The 16,994-nt window shown below is 35.9% G+C and overlaps 1 protein-coding gene across 2 annotated transcripts in view; it reads left to right on the top strand.

The window, feature by feature from the left end:
- The window catches only part of LOC103925777 (golgin subfamily B member 1-like), a 44,558-nt gene that overhangs the window by 16,639 nt on the left and 10,925 nt on the right, over positions 1–16,994 (top strand). The window contains exons 15-22 of one of the 2 annotated variants that reach the window (XM_009334547.1): positions 1,046–1,155; positions 2,031–2,154; positions 2,999–3,129; positions 3,964–4,011; positions 4,722–4,831; positions 5,105–5,273; positions 5,631–5,735; positions 6,014–16,900. In XM_009334547.1, coding sequence (XP_009332822.1) covers positions 1,046–1,155; positions 2,031–2,154; positions 2,999–3,129; positions 3,964–4,011; positions 4,722–4,831; positions 5,105–5,273; positions 5,631–5,735; positions 6,014–16,900 — 11,684 coding nt within the window. The remainder of the gene's footprint in view (positions 1–1,045; positions 1,156–2,030; positions 2,155–2,998; positions 3,130–3,963; positions 4,012–4,721; positions 4,832–5,104; positions 5,274–5,630; positions 5,736–6,013; positions 16,901–16,994) is intronic. The other variant, XM_009334548.1, reaches the window with a different exon arrangement.

Genomic DNA, 16,994 nt, shown 5'->3' with positions numbered 1-16,994 from the left:
CAAGTAATCCTTGGACAACTCAGATGAAAGCTGCGTATTCCCAGTAGGGCTGAATCTCCTAATACTTTTTGGTGTTTACCTCACAGATGCATTGACATAAGTTCTCTGAATTTTGCATACTGTGAGGACAACTGTGGAGTGATGTGGTTCAATTGAAAGCTAAATTTGTAATTATCTAATTAATCTAATTTTCAGTTAAAGTATGGAGCCACCTTTACTTTCATTTCTTTTCACTGGCTGCTCTGTTTTGTCTGCTTTGCATGAAACATCTATTTCCTAATCTGTTACCCCAAACATGTTTTGTCATATCACAAAACAGATGGGAATGTACTTTAAATGAAAAATAATTTCTAACCATGAACAGGATGCATACCTAAGCTTTCATATTCTGATTTTATTCAGTGTGTTTTATTTACAAGTGATTCTGTATTTGCTTTAAAAAAGAATGGTATTATTAATTTATGATAAGATGGTTTGATGCCAGTTTGCAGTGTAACACATGCTTGTGACTTCCTCAAATTATCTGGCTTTGTAGCTCATACTAAAATTAAAGTTGAAAGGGACACACGTCACTTCCTTAAAAATGAATGTGATTGTTCAGATTATAAAAACCACAGCTGTTTAGCTGATGCCTTTATCATACCAATTAGGTATATTTTAACCTGGTAAATTGAAATGAGATGTAATTTGGCATTTTAATTGGTTGGCTTTTTTTTTAGTATCAGCATAACCTCACCCTTTCCAGTCTCCTGTATAAAGTCTTCATTTAGAGCTGATGAAGAAGTAAAGTTAGACTTCGGTTTGCTTCTTCTTAGTGAGATATGCAGACTTTATTCTTATGTTCTACATAGTAATGTTGGAGGGAAATCACAAGGTGAACGTAATGGATTGCTGCTTTAATCTTGTTCCTGTCAGTCATTCATAGAGACTTTAGCCTGTCCCTGGTCTCTTGTCATGTAGTAGTGTCTGATAGAAATGTAATTGCTTTCCTGTGGCACAAAACTGATTGAGGATGACTGGTTCTTTCCTGGCTGCTCTGATCCAGCCATAGTCTCAGGGCAACAGGAGCTGGAGGAGGAACTGACCACAGTTCAAGGAATGGGCAGGCTGCAGCAGGCAAGAAGAAAAAGCAATCAGGCCAGCAGGAAGGTTCAGGTGGGTTAAAAGAGATAAGAGTTTATTTCTACCTGTATGTTAATAAAAATACGGAAAGTACTATTATTTATATGGTGCTTTTCCCTTAAAAACATGACGGGCTTAAGAACTAATCTTAGTTATGTAACTGAAAACTTTGGTAAATTTAATAATCATGTATGTAGCCAGCAGATGAGAAATTCCGATGGCATCATGCCTCTCTATTCCTTGAGTGATGAGTCTACTTAATTTTACACTGAAAAATAATGAGCTTCCCTTCGGAGTAATTCACATGCTTGAAGCTATGTGCATGCTTAATATGTTAAGGACATTTTTGGTTTAGATACAATCTTTACAAACCTCTCTGTTGGTGGGCTTTACTGAATAATTAGTAAGCAGTGTCTGTTCATTCAGGTGTACTTCTAGGTAGTCGGTGCTGTAACTTGCACGAAAAAATGATCATCTTTTGTAAGAAGAATTAGGATGTCATTGTCACATTAACATACCATTGGAAGAATAATTTTATGTTCAGTTAACTCCGATACTTTACCCTGGGATGCAGAGAACCCTATTAACTGTAGAAATCAGGGGACCAGTTAAGGTATCCAAACATAGTTATCCGTTGGCCTTTCAGATGCCTGAGGGTATCTTCAAAGGCCTGGCAGATACCATACAAAACCTGTGGGAGACTCTGCTTTTCTGGAAATAATGGTTGGAAGCTGGGCAGGTTACTCTAGTGTCCACAGCGATCCCATGTACTTACATTTAGGCACCTGAATCACTTGCTGAGTTTTACGACTTTTAATTGGAGCTACGCTTTTAATAACAGAACATGTATTTTACCCTTGCTTCCTTTCTTCTTTAAATTAAACTTCATTCTCATGTTTTGTGTATAGGAAGAATACAACTTTGATAGAAAACAATGCTTTCAAGAACTGAACGTCACCTTGGATAGCACTGATTCAGCTGAAGGAGAAAATATGGGAGGTTGGTGGCCAGAGTACACTTCACCTAATGCAGGTGTGATAGCGACTAGACAGTTTATTAAAGCATGCACAGCGTCTGTATTTTGTGTCTATTTTTGTTTTCAAATTCAACTAACAACCCATTTGTGGTGTATTCTAATCTTTGTTGAATTTTTTTGGCTTGTGTTTTCTTCCTTTTCATTTTAAAGCATGTGCGTGCTAGATGAACTGCCTAGTTTTGGTTCAGAAGTAGAATATAAATATGACTAAACACTGGAATTGGTTGAGCCTTGGTGCCCATGAAATATCCTATGTGGCAAGATCATGTGTTCTTTAAGTTACGAGTCTTGTTCCTGTGAATGTGTTTCCAATCTATATAACAGTTATGTTGCAAAACAGAATTGCATTCCATCGCTGTATGCAATTTTAATTTAAAAATCAAATTCTTATTTTTTTAATGCAGATGTGTTTATATCGGTAGTAAAGGCTGCAAATATATCTTACTGTTAAAGTGGAATAGACTCACTTGCAAATTTTGATGCAGACCAGTTTACTTTGTTTATTAATAATTGCTTAAGATCTGATCCTGCAAGTAACTTGTGATTAAAGCAACATGAGCCATGCTGTTGATTGAGCCGCAGTACTGTTTAGAATATTTCTGCCAGGTTCTCTGGGTTCTTGAGCTATGCAACTTTGTTTTGGTTTTTCAACAGTTAAGGGTACTTTTGCCATCTAATTTTTGGAAATGCAGGGCCTCAGGCATTTCCACTGGTAATGGTTGAGATCTGATTGTGCCCAACACTGGTGAGAATAATGAATAAAAAGCTGAAACCATTTCTAGACTTCAGGAATTTTAGTAGACCTTTCTTGAAATAATTTTTCTTCTTCGACTTACGTAGGTTTACGGAGTGTGGTTGAAGAGTTGGAATTGGAAAGAAATCAACTGCAGGAACAAATTCTTTTTCTAGAAGAGCGTTGTCAGGATTTGGAAGATAGATTGCAGCTTCAAGGTAGAATGGAGGCTCTTCAGGTGAGCTTTTGTAGTTGTGTAAAACCTGATGATATAAGAGAATAATTTTATTCTCTGTTTATATTCTTACAATCATAGCCTACAGTAAGACAGAACTGTCAATTTGCAGCTAGCAAAAATCTCTAAAGCCTGCTTTATACTTCCTAATTATGTTGGCAGAGAGTGTAACACGTACTATATTATGCTCTGAAGTTGAAGCCTGTCACTTCTGTTCAGCAAAAGTAAAAGTCGTTACACAGAGAAACTTGTTTGGAAGTAAGCTTTGTTATTTGTTTTAAAAACATAGTAAAAGGCAACGTGGTTTTCATTATTCTTTGTAGGGGGCCTTTGTCAGAAGGTCCAGAATTAGATTTTGTTACTACTGGCATAAGCCTCCCTCTTCTTGTATCCCTCAAGATACTTTTATATAAGTATGTGTGTGTATTATTATTTTTATATATAGAAGAAGAAGAAACTGTGTAAATATATATTAAAAAATTAACAATGTAATATTTATATATATACAATCTAAACCCCAGATATTAATTTGATGTATATTTATGTTGTAAAATTATTCAATGAAGGCACCAAAAGGAACAGTGAAGTAAATATTTAACAGAAAAATTATTTTTAATATTTGCTGATTGAGAAGTTACAATGTTTGATAATTTGTAAACCTTATTTTCACTAAATGCCACAACTGATCTCTTACTCAAACTCTTTCAGGCTTGGTGCATTATTCATAGTTCTTTATCTGTTAAGTTGCACATATATAAAAAAGAATGATTTTACGATGAAAGACAACCTTATATTAATTATTACTTGAGAATCTTGTAACAAAGCCTTTCAATACAGGTAACGTTTGGTGTAGATGAAGAAGGGCAGCTATTGAGGGCTGTACAGGTGTGTTCTGCCTCCTCCAAAATGCTAGCTTATTTTCATTAGAGGTGACAAGTTTGCCATGTTTGTCCTATTTGCTGTTAATTCTGGATATGTGTTCTGCTTTTGGTTTTGGTTGGTGTTGTCAGATTTTTTTTTTGTGGTTTTATTTTTGAATTGGTGCAGTGGATCTGGCTAGAGTAGGAGATTTGTACTGTGTTTAAAAAAAAAAAAAAAAGCTGTGTGAATGAAGCTTGCTTCCTTTTTCTTTTCTCCACAATCCCCCATATGCAGGTTTTTGCATTCCTTCAACCTGAAAAAAATAGGCAAAAAAAATTTGCAAGTTTGGTACTATCCTCAAACCAATGAGGAAAGTATTTTTTCAAAGCAGTAGCTTCCCCTGTTAAGATAAGTAAGCTGCCTTAACACAGTATGAGTGTGTGTGTTGTTTTGGGGATACAGCAATCATCCTTGAGTTCATGCTATCATAGCATTGCTGAAGGAGGTGTTTCTGAAAGGTGGGTTGCACCTATTTGAACTAATATCACATCTGAACTTGTGATATTAGTGTTGTATTTTGCACTGATATCTGCTAAATTGCTAGAATAACGGTGTCTATTACCGTGTAGGATGTAAATCTGCTGAAGAGTCAGATTTTCACGACTCCAGTTATCATATCCTATTCTGGGTGTTTGTATGTGGTAGTCCTCTTCATCATTATTATTTTGTTGCAGAATGAAAATGAACGTTTGCAAACTCAACTCGCCCAATTACGCAACCAACAAATGCGAGATGCGGAAAAGCATCAAATTCTGATCTCTGGCTTGAATGAGCAGCTTAAAGGGTAAAATAAAGGTTCTTTACAACTCTGTAGAGGATTAGCTTTCTTTGCTTTAAGCTTAAACTTCTAATGAGAAGTATAATCTCTTAAAACACTTGAAAGAGAGTTACTTTATTTATGCTTCTGTTTGCAGTAATGTTACTTTTGTACTTGGAAGTTTAAATGGAAAGTGTAAAATTAATTATTCTTTTAGGAACAGAGTTTGGGGCTAATAAGTCTAGAAAGCTTAAAGCAAGCTTTGTTTTCAAAATATCTAAATACGCATTTTCTTCTTAGATTAAGTGACAGAAATAGCTTCCTTGAAACTTCACTTGGAGAAAAAGAACAAAAACTGTTGAGCACGACAGAAAAACTAGAACAAATTGAAACTTTGAGGAAAGTGCTTCAAGAAAAGGATCTTCTGAACAAAGAGCTTGGTGAAAAGTTTGTGCATACTGAGCAAAAAGTAAGTTAAATAGTATTTAATTTATTAGAACTGGCGAGCATTAGCCATAACTTTCTATTTGTGTCCCAGCGGCAATATTGCTGTTTTCTGTACCTGAAGGTTTTTGCTCTGTTTCTTCACAGTTTTGTTCACTTCGTGTAATTGCTTTGCTTTAAGTTGAGTGTAAGGATTTCTTAGACCCAACACAGAGCTTTGCATGAAAGTAATTGTTTTATTGGGGTGATAAGTTATCCTCGTTTATTAATTTCAAAGTATAAACTCCACTGTTACGTAAACTCAATATTATAACTCTAACATCACAGTTTTAATATAATTCTATATATTTCTATCACATTGACTTTTACTTTTAATACTAAGCTGAACGAAGCCTTAAAGAAATGCAGTGTTTATGAAGTGGAGAACACTGAGCAGAAAACAGTCATCAGTGATCTAACAGAAAAAGTTGCTGCGCTGAAGGAAAAGGTAACTCATTAAAATAAAGTAAGAGAAGAAATGTTATGGCTTTTTGACATGGCCCATTTAAATGTCAGCAAAATAACAGCATTAGCTGCTACAAATTACATACAGTAAACTTTTTGTATGCTAAAACAATTTAGAGAATAACATGGTTATCTTGTGACTATACAGTTGGGTACGGATTGATTACCTTAGATACTCATTCTACATGTGGAATGTAACTTCCGTTCTCCCTCTAACATATGTTTGAAGTATTCTTGTAACATTATTTTCTTGATGTTTAGACTTTGAAACAAGATGGTGTGGTAGAGTCGATGCAGCTGGATCTGGACCAGACAAATGAAGAGCTTGACAAATTGAATACAAGCCATTTAGAGGAAAGATCTCAACTTATTCAAGATCTCCAGAAACGTGAAAGAGAAATTGATAATCTTAAAGAAGCACTGGCAGAAAAAGACAGGGAGATGTCTGTCCTGTCTTTGAATATGACGGAATATTCTGAACAGGTTATCATCCTGAAGCGTCAAGTGCAATGCAAAGAGGAAGAAATACGAGGGATGGAAGAGGCTTTATCAAAGGCTGAAAGGGAAGCTCATTTACTGAAAGAAGTACAAACAGCTGATGTAAGAGATGCAAGCCTGAAGATATCTGTCCTTTCTGAGCAAAGTAATACAATGAAGCTAGAGCTAGAAAGAGTTAGAGTTGAGAATGAAGCTAAAACCAAAGAAAATGAGGAATTAATAAGACAAAGCAGTGAGAACAGCATTACAATTAAGGATCTCCGTTCTGAAATCAAAGCCAACAATGTTGCATATCATAACAAACTTGCGGAGTGTGAGTCACAAATTACTTTGCTGAAAGAACAAATCAGTAAATCATCTGAAAAGCTACAAGAAACTGAGGATAAACAAAGAAAAGAAACCGAATATTTGAAATCTCAGCTTGAGGAAAACAATACTCTAAAGGAAAAGTGGAACAATTTGCTTAAAGAGAAAGAGAGTAAAGCACAGACACTTGAAAATGAGTTAAAATCAATTAAAGATTCATATAACAAACTGGTATTGGAAAATGCTAAAAAAGATGAGGAGTTGGCTGAGTTATCTAGAAAGCTTATAGAACATACTGAACATCAGGAAACAATTAAACAAGAATTACAAGAGAAACAAGAGTTCATTATTTCATTAGAGCAGAAGCTGGGGGTTTTGGAGCAGCAAAATGAAGAGACTAAACTTAAATTAACTGGAGATCTGAAAGCCAAAGAGACGTGTTGCAAAGAACTTAATAACCAATTAAATGAAATACGTAAACAAATTAACAAGATGGAAATAGAGACACGGGAGAAAGCTTCAGCTAATAAGCAATTGCAGGCAGATCTTGAAGGGCAAGAAGAAAAATTGGCAGAGCAAATAAAAGCAAATGAATATCTGAAGAAAAGTGTAGATATTGTGCAAAAAGAGAAGGAACAGCTAATCAGTGAAAATGAGAATTTATCCAAACTCCTGGATGTAAAAGAGTGTGAATTGTTAAAGAAAATCCAGGCTGTGGCAGAAATAGAGAATAAGTTATCTGTTAGCACTGCTGAGTACGAAAGAACTCTTTCAGTACTAAATTGTGATAAAAACACTCTGGCAAAAGAGATTGAACAACTTTCAATACTTGCCAAGCAAAAAGAAAATTCAGTTGCAGAACAGCTGCAGGAGAAAACAAAGGAATGTAACGTGCTAGCTGATCAGTTGTTTGAAAGCAAGGAACAGACACAACAGTTGCATGAACAAATGCAATCACTTCTCATTCAGCTGAAGGATACTGGAGACAAAGAAATAAAGAAAGAAGAAATGTTAAATAATAAGTTATCTGAATGCAGTAGCCTAATCCAAGAGCTCAGCCATAGTAAGGAAAAGAATTTACTACTGCAGGAACAAATTCATATTACAACTTTGGATTTTGAAGCTGCGAACAGGTCTCTGGAAGAGAAAATCCTTCAAAATGATTCATTACATAAGGCAGTGGAAGAGAGTAAGTTTTGTATTGTAGAGTTGCAGGATGAAATTAAAAGTCTTAAAGATGAAAAAACAAAGTTATCTCAGTTGGTAGAGGAAAGAGACCTGACTGTAAAAAGTCAGGGTTCAGAACTTGAGAAGTTTCATAGGCAAGTTTCTGAAAAAATGGAAGAAAGTACAGTGTTAAATAATAAGCTACAGCTATTAAGCAAAGAAATGGATGTGCTTAAGCATGAAAAGGAGGACTTTTCAAGCTTATTGAGCGAGAAGTCACGTGAATGTGAAGTTCTTCAGTCACAGTTGGTACAGCAACAGTCTGAAATTACTTCAGCAAGGCAACAAGCACATACAGCAGCTCTAGAAAATGAAAAATTGAAAGTAGACATTGAAACAGTTAATGTTATGGTAATGAAAAAGTCAGACGAAGTAGCTGCTTTAACGTCACACTTGTCCCAACAAAGTCATAATATTTTAGCTCTGAAGGACCAAATTGATGGCCTCATGATTGAAAAGGAAAACTTAAAAACTGTCTTTGATGAAAAAGAAACTCTCCTTTCTGAAAAGGAGGCTTTGATTCAGCAGATGAAAGATAGTAAAATGGCAGGAGAAGGGCAATATATGCAAATCATTTCAGATTTGCAAAACCAAATACAAGCCCTAGGTTTTGAAACCAGCCAGCTTAGACATGCGGTGCAGGAAAAAGAAAATGAAGTTAAGAGGCAAGCCCAAGAATTAAAGTTATTAAAAGATAAATCTGAAGAGTCTGATGTACTTAGGGTTCAACTGTCTGAGAATATGGAGGTTATTTCTGACCTTCAATATCAGCTTAGAAATGTGACGGAGAAATCATCCCAGTTGAATGATTCAATTATACAGAAGGATGAATCTTTAAAACAAAAGCTAGATGAATACATCAGTTTAAAAGCACAGCTTTCTGAGGTACAGGCGTCTTCTGTTTTGCAGCAGAAACAGTTGGAGCTTCTAGCCTCTGAAGCAGAACAACTAAAAGTACTTGTTTCAGAAAAAGAATTAACCATCAACAATATTTCACTATCTAGTGAGAATTTAAAGACGCAACTTCAAGAGAAAGAGAATGAATGTGAGGTCTTAAAGAAACAGGTGGTAGAGCTGGAGGAGGTGAAAGTGAATTTACAAAAAGAAATACAACATCAGAAGAATGTAATAATTGAGATGGACCAGTCCTTATCAGAAAAAGAGTCATCTCTTAGGGAAAATAAAAGTCTCCTCAAAACTCTGAAGGAGAAAGCAAGGAAAGATGAAGAGAAGACAAATTTAATTTCTCAGCTCAAAAGTCAGGTACATGAACTAACACAAGAACTACAGAAATCTAAAGAACTAGTCCATGAGAGAGAAGGTGCCTTTTTATCTCTTCAGGAGAAAATTGAAGCACAGTATGAACTAAGAACTGAGTTGAATGCAGCTCTTGGGAAAAAAGAAGAAGTCATTGCTGAACTGCTTAATTCTTTAAAGGAGAAAGATGCCAGTATACAGTTGGCAGATAGCAACGTTAATGTTCTTTCTAGTGAGATTGAGGTTCTCAGAGAAAAATTAGAAGAAAGTGGTACAGCCATGAAAAACCTTATTAAGGAATTTCAGGAAAAGAATGAGAAGCTTGATATTAATCAGAAGAAAATTGATTCTTTGACAATTGAACTTGACTCGCTTAAAAACGAACACCAAAAAGCACTAGACCAAATAAGTACACGGGAAGAACAACTACAGCAAAAAGACTTGTCTGTGAAGTCTCTGCTTGTGAAGTGCACTGAACAGGCAGATAACATAGCATGTTTGAAGTTAGAGTTGAACAATGTAAATTCCAAATCATCTCAAGACTGCCATGACAATGCGCTTTCAATAGTTAGTCTGCAGTGCCAGGTAGAGTCTTTAGAGGAAGAAAAAAATCGGTTGCAAGAAGATGCTGATAAACTGATGGCTGAAAACGCACAACTTACTACGTCTAAAAATCATTTGCAAAAGAAACTGGAAGAGCTCCAAGAAATCAATGAAAAACTAGAAACCAGCGAGAATTATTCAAGAATGCAGATAGATGCTGTCAAACTGCAGATGAAGACTGAAAAAGAGAAGTTACAGATGCAGGTTAGTGTGAAGGGTGAAGAACTTTCTAAATTAGAACTTAAATTTGAAACTCTAGAACAAAGTCTACTTGAGTCAGAGAGCAAATGGGTGACAGAACTTGATAGGGCAACTTTACAAAATAATAATCTTACTGAGCAATTGAGCAGTTTAGAAAGTGAAATGAAATCAAAGGATAACAAAATCCAGTCTTTGCAGCAAGAGCTGGGTCTTATAAAAGAGGAATTAACTCAAAGCTTATCTCCATTACTTAGTAGTAGGCTTTTATGTAAAGAAAAGGCACAGACTTCAGATTCTGAACTGCAGCTAGCTGATAGTAAAATTCAGTTGGAAAAACTCTCCACTCTGATAACCACTATTTTGAGCAAAGAAACAGAAGGAGAACAATTGCAACTGGTGCTTTTAGAAAAACAGAAAGAAATAGACATCATGAAAGATGAATTAAAAAGTATGCAATCACTTGAGAAGCAGAAGGAGTTGCTGCAGAATGATATTGAAAAGATGAAGGGCAAATACAAATCTGAAATTGAATGTCTGTCAAAAGAAATGGTCGCAGTCAAGGAAACATTATGTAAACAACAGTCTCTCTTGCAAGAAAGGGAGGAATCTTTTGCAGAAATAAATAAGCAGGTTGAATTTCTTCAAGACAACATAAATAAATCAGAAGAAATAGTAAGAACCAGTCAAGAAAAACTGCACATTGAAGGTAAAAAAGTAGCAAGTCTCCTTGAAGAAATGGGGAAAAAAGATCAACTCATTGAAAACTTAACTGCCCAGGTAAATCAGCAGAAGGATTTAATTTCTGGTCTAAGCCAGCAACTGAAAGAAAAAGACTGTTCTGTTACCCAGATCATGGAATCATTGTCTAATGAAATGCTGAATTTTTCTGAAGAGAGAAACACATTAAATACCAAACTGCAAGACCTCGAAGCTGTTCATAATAGTTCTGTGGGAGAGCTAAAACGAGTATTGCAGGAACTTGAGAATTGTAAGAAAGAACTGGAGCATAGTCAGGTTATGTTAAGCAGTAGAGAAGCTGTGTTTAAAGGTTTAATGAATGAAAAAGAGGAGATGCAGTTTAATCTTGAGAAAATGGGCAAGGAAAAAGAGAATCTGAAAAAGAAACTTCAAGCAGCCTTGATAATAAGAAGAGATCTAATGCAAAAAGTTGGAAAACTAGAAAAGAGTGGACAGGAAGAAATAGAAAAAGAGCAAAAAAAAGCAGAGGAGCTGTTGAAGAAAGTTGATGAGTTAACAGAGAATCTGAACCTAGTTGAAGTACAAAATAAAGATTTTAAGTCTCATCTTGGAACTTTGAAGCAACAACTTTTAGAAAAAGATGCTAAAATAAGTGATTTGACTGAAATTTTGTCTTCAAAAGCTGCTTATTTAGAGGATCTTCAGGACAATATTGCAGAACTAAATGATGTCATTGCTGATAAACAAAATACATGTGCGCAGAACCTAAAATCTTTAGAGGAGAAGGACTGCATGCTTGCTCATATGCAATCTATGCTTGATGAAAAAGCAAGTGCATATGAAGAGGAACGTTCTCAGCTGCTCTTAGCTCTCGAAAAGGTGAAGTCTGAAGTTAAGAAGAGGGAAGAACTGTTGAAAAATTCCAGTTTAGAAGAGCCTGGTTTAAGTGGTGGGGACAGGAAGAAGTGTCTGGACCCCAACAATGACATGAGTGTCATGAATCAATTAAAAAAAGAAAAAGAAGCCTTAGAAAGGGAGCTTTTGGTCAGGAAGGAAGATATGAAAAAATTTCAGAAAGAAAGAGAAGAGCACACTAAACTTGCAGCAGATTTTGATGAACAAAAAAACTACCTTGAGCAACTCAAGCAAGAACATAAAGCACTCTGGGAAGTTCTTCAAACAAAATGTGAAGAACTTGACTTTCTTCAGTTAGGAGACTACCCTCTGGGGAAAGAGCTGGCTTCACCGACGGCAGTGCTGGGAGAAGAAGCAGCTGACCTAAGGAATTTGGAATCGGACAAACCAAGAAGCAAGGTTCAGGTTGCATCCTTAAAAGAGTCAGAAAACATGATCGCTTCAGTGGCAAGTAAAGACGCTGAGTTAAAACAACTAAGAAGTAATTATGCAAAACTTCAGGAGGAAACAGAAACGTTAAAGAAAGAGTTGAGAAAAATATCAGTTGAATTTGGTGATGAAAGAGACGAAACAGTCAACTTAAACTCTTTGAGGCAGCAGGAGCAGTACCAGGAGCAATGTAAAGGCAGCTTGTTGGAGGACATAAAGCAGCTGCGGAAAAAGCTGAAAGCATATGAGGCTGAAGCTATAGACGTTAAGACAGCGCTTGAACACGTGAATAATGAGAAAGAAGCACTTATTAAAAAAAGTGAAGAGGATTACAAGATGAGCCAGGAGAAACTGCAGAGATTGAGAATTGAAGGTAAGAAGGAGGTTGCAGAAAAGAATAAGGAAATAGAAGCATTACGTTGTTCACTTACCAATTTAAAAGATAAACTCGATCTGGAAAAGGAATTATTAAATGAAGCTATAAAGGAGGGCCAAGAAGCAGCCCGCCATTACAAAACGGCATTTGAAGAAATGAAGAGTGAAAAAGAGAAACTTCTCAGTTGTTTAGAAAAGTCCAGTTTGGAACTAATTAATATGAAAAAGGAGGTAAAACATTTCAGTGAAGAAAATAAAAAACTTCTGACAGAGCTATGTATGCTACGTGAGAAGGCTGAGATGAGTAGACCTGTGGTGTCATGCAAAGAGCTTAAGGAAGAAAATGATACTGAAAAAGAATTGGGAGAGTTTTGTTCGGAAAGTGATTCCCTTCAAGGAAAGTTACAAGGTAAAGGCACGTGTTTTCAACTATCAGAGACTGATTACTCCAGGAAAACTAAACTGAGAGAAGCAACAGAATGTCAAATCCAGAAACAAATGCAAATGATTGAAGAGCCGCTGGCAAAAACTGCAAATGTAAATGATTCTAAACCACAAGAGCAAAGAACTATAGCAGAAGAGAAGTCCAGAGAGCGCCTTCAAAGAAAATTACAGGCGGCTTTAATATCACGTAAAGAAGCCCTGAGAGAAAATAAGTGTCTAAAAGACCAGATTGATAAGCTGACGTTGGAAAGAGAAGAACTGGTGAACAAGACGGGTATGCTTGAACACTTGTTAGAGCTTGGTAGAGAAAAACAAAGTTCAAGTACTGTTTCTGCATTGTCTGAAGAGGAAAGCCTTGTTTCTGAAAATGCTAGGCTGTTGACTGAAAACGAAAACCTCACCGCGGCATGTGAAAGTCTTAAATCCACCATGGAGACGATAGTTCAGGAAAAAGAGGCCTTTTCTTTCCAGCTGAATACCTTAAAAGATTCTCAGACAGTTGAATTAACAGGATGGAAGGCTAAACATAGTGAATTAAAGCAGGAGTATGAATCACTTCTTCAGGCGTATGAGAATATCAGTAGTAAAATAGCAGATATGAGGCAAGTTATTGATCTCAGTAGAAAAGAGAAGCAAGAGGCTATTCAAAAACTCAGGGAAGGAGAATCTGAGAAGGAGGCTCTTGAGAAGCATTTACAAAAACTCATTGATGAAAATGAGGTTATTAAGAATCAACTGAAACAACTCGGTGAATCCAAGAAAATGGAAGTTGACGAATTACAAAGTAAAGCAGAAAGGCAGATATGTGAGCAAGAGGCAAGAATGCGAGAACACCAGGATCGTCTCCATGAACTCACTGAACAGAATCATCAGCTAATGGAGGAAAATGAGCAACTGAAACAAACTTCTGAAAATTTAAAGCAGGCTTTAGAGAAAATTGAGAATGAAAATGATATCCTTCATAATAACATCACTGTAACTAAAGCAGCTCTGGGGGAGCTCCAAGTTCAAATGGAAGCGTACCAAAATGATATGCAGTCTAAAATCAATGATGCATTATATGAGAATGAATCATTGTTAAAGGACGTTAATGTGTTAAAGGATAAACTCTCTGAAAAGGAACAAGATGTGCTTGTCCTAGAACAAGAAAGAAAATTAATTTCAGAAAAAGCAAAAGAAACTGAAAAATCTTTGGACCATAAAAATCATTGTCTAACAAAGCTGGACATGGAATGTAAAAGTCTTACACAAGAAATTGTTAGTCTAAATGAAAAAGTAAAGATTTTAGAGGATGATAAATGTCTGTTACAGGAAGAATTAGAAAATGTACAAGAAAGTTCTTACAAAGTGAAGAATGAGAGAGAATTTCTTGAGACAGAATTGCTTAATCATGTTAAAAAAGTCGATCATCTTACTGATAGAATGAAATCAGTACAGGTACAGAATAACTTGCTGTTACAGCAACTGGAAGAATTAAAGGCAGAAAAATGTAACATGATTAGAGAAAAAGAAGAACAACAGTTACATCTTGTAAAAATGTTTGAGGAGAAGGTGAAAAGTGCTCAGAGGGATAATAATGGGAGTAAAAACAAAACGAAAGAATTGCAAGAACTCTTAAAGGAGAAACAGCAGGAGATCAACCATTTGCAAAAGGATTCTATAAAGTTCCAGGAGCTGATCCTGGATTTGGAAAGATCTGTGAAACTGTCACAGTCAAAAAGTGAAAAATTCGAAAAGGACTTAAGTAATACGTCAGAAAAGCTTGCGAAGTCAAATGAAGAAATATATCAGCTCAAGGGAAAGCTTTCTTCACAGGTGAACTTGTTGGCTCAGTCAAAGAATGAAGTGGGCAGGCTTACAGATGAGAATCTAAATTGGAGAAAAGAACTGAAGAAGAAAGAAGACGAGCTACACATTCAAAAGAGAGAATATGAGAGAGAATTGGGATTTAATCTTCAACAATTAAAATCAGTTCACAAAAGAGAAATTTTGAACCTAGAGGAAAGACACGGTGCCCTTGAGAGAGAAAAAGAGAGGGCAATTAGTGAGATTCATGGTTTGCAAGACGAAGTTAGCATTAAGGACTCTCAAAACAAGAAACTTCAAGCAGATTTGAATGCGGCTTTGGCACGATTAGCTGCTTTTACAAAGTGTATGTCCTCTCTTCAGGATGACCGGGACAGGGTAATCACTGAAATGAAAACCTGGGAAATGCAGTTCAAAGAGGCCATCCAAAATAAAGAGAAACAGATAGAAGACAGTAATAAAAGAATAATGTCTTTACAAGATGAATTGAAAGACAAAATTACTCAGATTCAAGAACTGAATATCAAATGTTCTGTGGTAGAGGAAACAAAGGATGAACTGTATTTGAGGCAAAAATCTGTTGATATACAACGCTATGAAGAGCTCTGCAGAATAAAAGAAGAAAATACGGTTTTTTTTAACAGGCAGCAAGAATTGGAGAGTGTTCTTCAGTCCAAAGAAGCAGCTTTGCAAGCACTCCTTAAAGAAAATAATTCTCTTAATCATCTCGTAGAGAATAGTAAAAGTGCAGGAAGAGAGATAAAAACTCTGGAAAGTAATTTTACAAGACAGGAACAAGAGTTGCAGCAGCTTCTAGCTGAGAAGGAAAAAATTAATGCTGAATTGCAAAAGCAGATTACCATTTCTGAGCAAATGAAGATCATGCTAAATAATAAAGACAAAGAAATTTCCTTACTCATTTCTTCAAAAGGTGATGAAATTTCTGACTATCTGATTCAGGTACAGACTCAACATAGAAAACAAATCAAAGAGTATGAACTTCAGTTAAGGTCTTTGCAGATAGAGAGACAACAATCTGAGGAGTCCTGTCAGAGGATGGAAAACGAATTGAGAAATCTCCAGATGAAAGCAGACAAAGCAGGTCAAGATAAGGCTGCAATTGCCAGTGAAATAGATGCCTTTAAAAAATCAATGTCATCTCTTCAGAATGATCGGGATGATCTTTTTTCTAAATACAAAGAGCTGGAACATCTTCACCAAGATGTCTTAAATCAGCGGGACAGTCTTATAGTTGGCAATGCGAGTGAGAATAATGCTTTGAAACAAGAATTAAGGATACTGCTCAATCAGATAGATGATCTTCATTCCGAAAATGCAATGCTAAGTGCACAGCTGATAAAGTATAGGGAGGATCTTAACCAGGTTTTATCTCTGAAAGACCATCAGTTGAAAGACTTACTTAAGCAGAAATTGGATTGTATTAAAAGCCTTGAACAAGAAAAATACGATCTTCAAAAACAAATAAAAGAAATGCAACTTTCCAATGAACTGCAAAAGGATACTGTTGTATCTCTGGAACATGAAAATAAAAAACTAGTGTCTAAAGTAAATGATTTAGAATCTTTAATTGCATCATTAAACAAAGAGAAACTTGTTTCTGAATCTGCAGAGAAACTGCGAACTAGTGATAGTGTTCAGAAAAAAGAATGTGTATCAAATGGACAGTATGGAGAAAATCTTCAGAAGAAGATTCAAGAACTCCAGAAATCAAGAGGGAGAAATACTAAGGGCGCAGATGAAGAATACAGTAAGACTCTGTTGCATGGAGATGAACCTGGTGCTTTTGCAGAGAAGATAATATTAGAAGTTCAATCTCAAAATAGTGACCTGAGGTCCCAAAATGAGGCTTTTGGGAAAGCAATGACTGCTCTGCAAAATGATAGAGATAGGATAATAGAGGACTTAAAGGTACTTCAGAGCAAATACACATCTGAACTCAAAACTGAAAAAAAGAGAGGAGATGAACTCGAAGCTGAATTGGATGGCTTTAAATTACATCTTATCAGTATGCTCAAAGAAAATTCTCTTCTGAATCGGGTTATTTTTGATGCTGCAGATAAGGTTACACTTGATCAGCTTGCTGATGAAATTGAAAATCTCTGTAGGACGTTTGTTAGTCGTGAGATGGAGATGAGCAGGCTCTCTTCTGAGTGTGGGAATTATGTTCACCAGATTGAAGCGTTTTCCAAGGCTATGGCCAGTCTTCAGGATGACCGAGACAAATTGCTGCAGGAACTCAGCAATCAGAAGGTAACTTCTGAAACAAAACAGGGCGCAGCTTCATTTCCCATTGGTTGCAACAGCATCAATGAGAGAGATTCTTTTAAAAGTAATTTGGATATGCCTCAGAACAACAGGGAAAGATCGGTAAGTTTTAATTAGCTACATCACTTTGTAATTTTTCTTTTATGCAGAGAATGCTTAGAGACACTGGATTCTGAAGTTTAACTTTGTAAATTAT

This window comes from Pygoscelis adeliae, unplaced genomic scaffold, assembly GCF_000699105.1.
Source record: "Pygoscelis adeliae isolate BGI_AS28 unplaced genomic scaffold, ASM69910v1 Scaffold171, whole genome shotgun sequence".
Taxonomy (NCBI): domain Eukaryota; kingdom Metazoa; phylum Chordata; class Aves; order Sphenisciformes; family Spheniscidae; genus Pygoscelis; species Pygoscelis adeliae.
The sequence above is the reverse complement of the archived record's forward strand: the minus strand, read 5'-3'. Positions and strand labels throughout refer to the sequence as shown.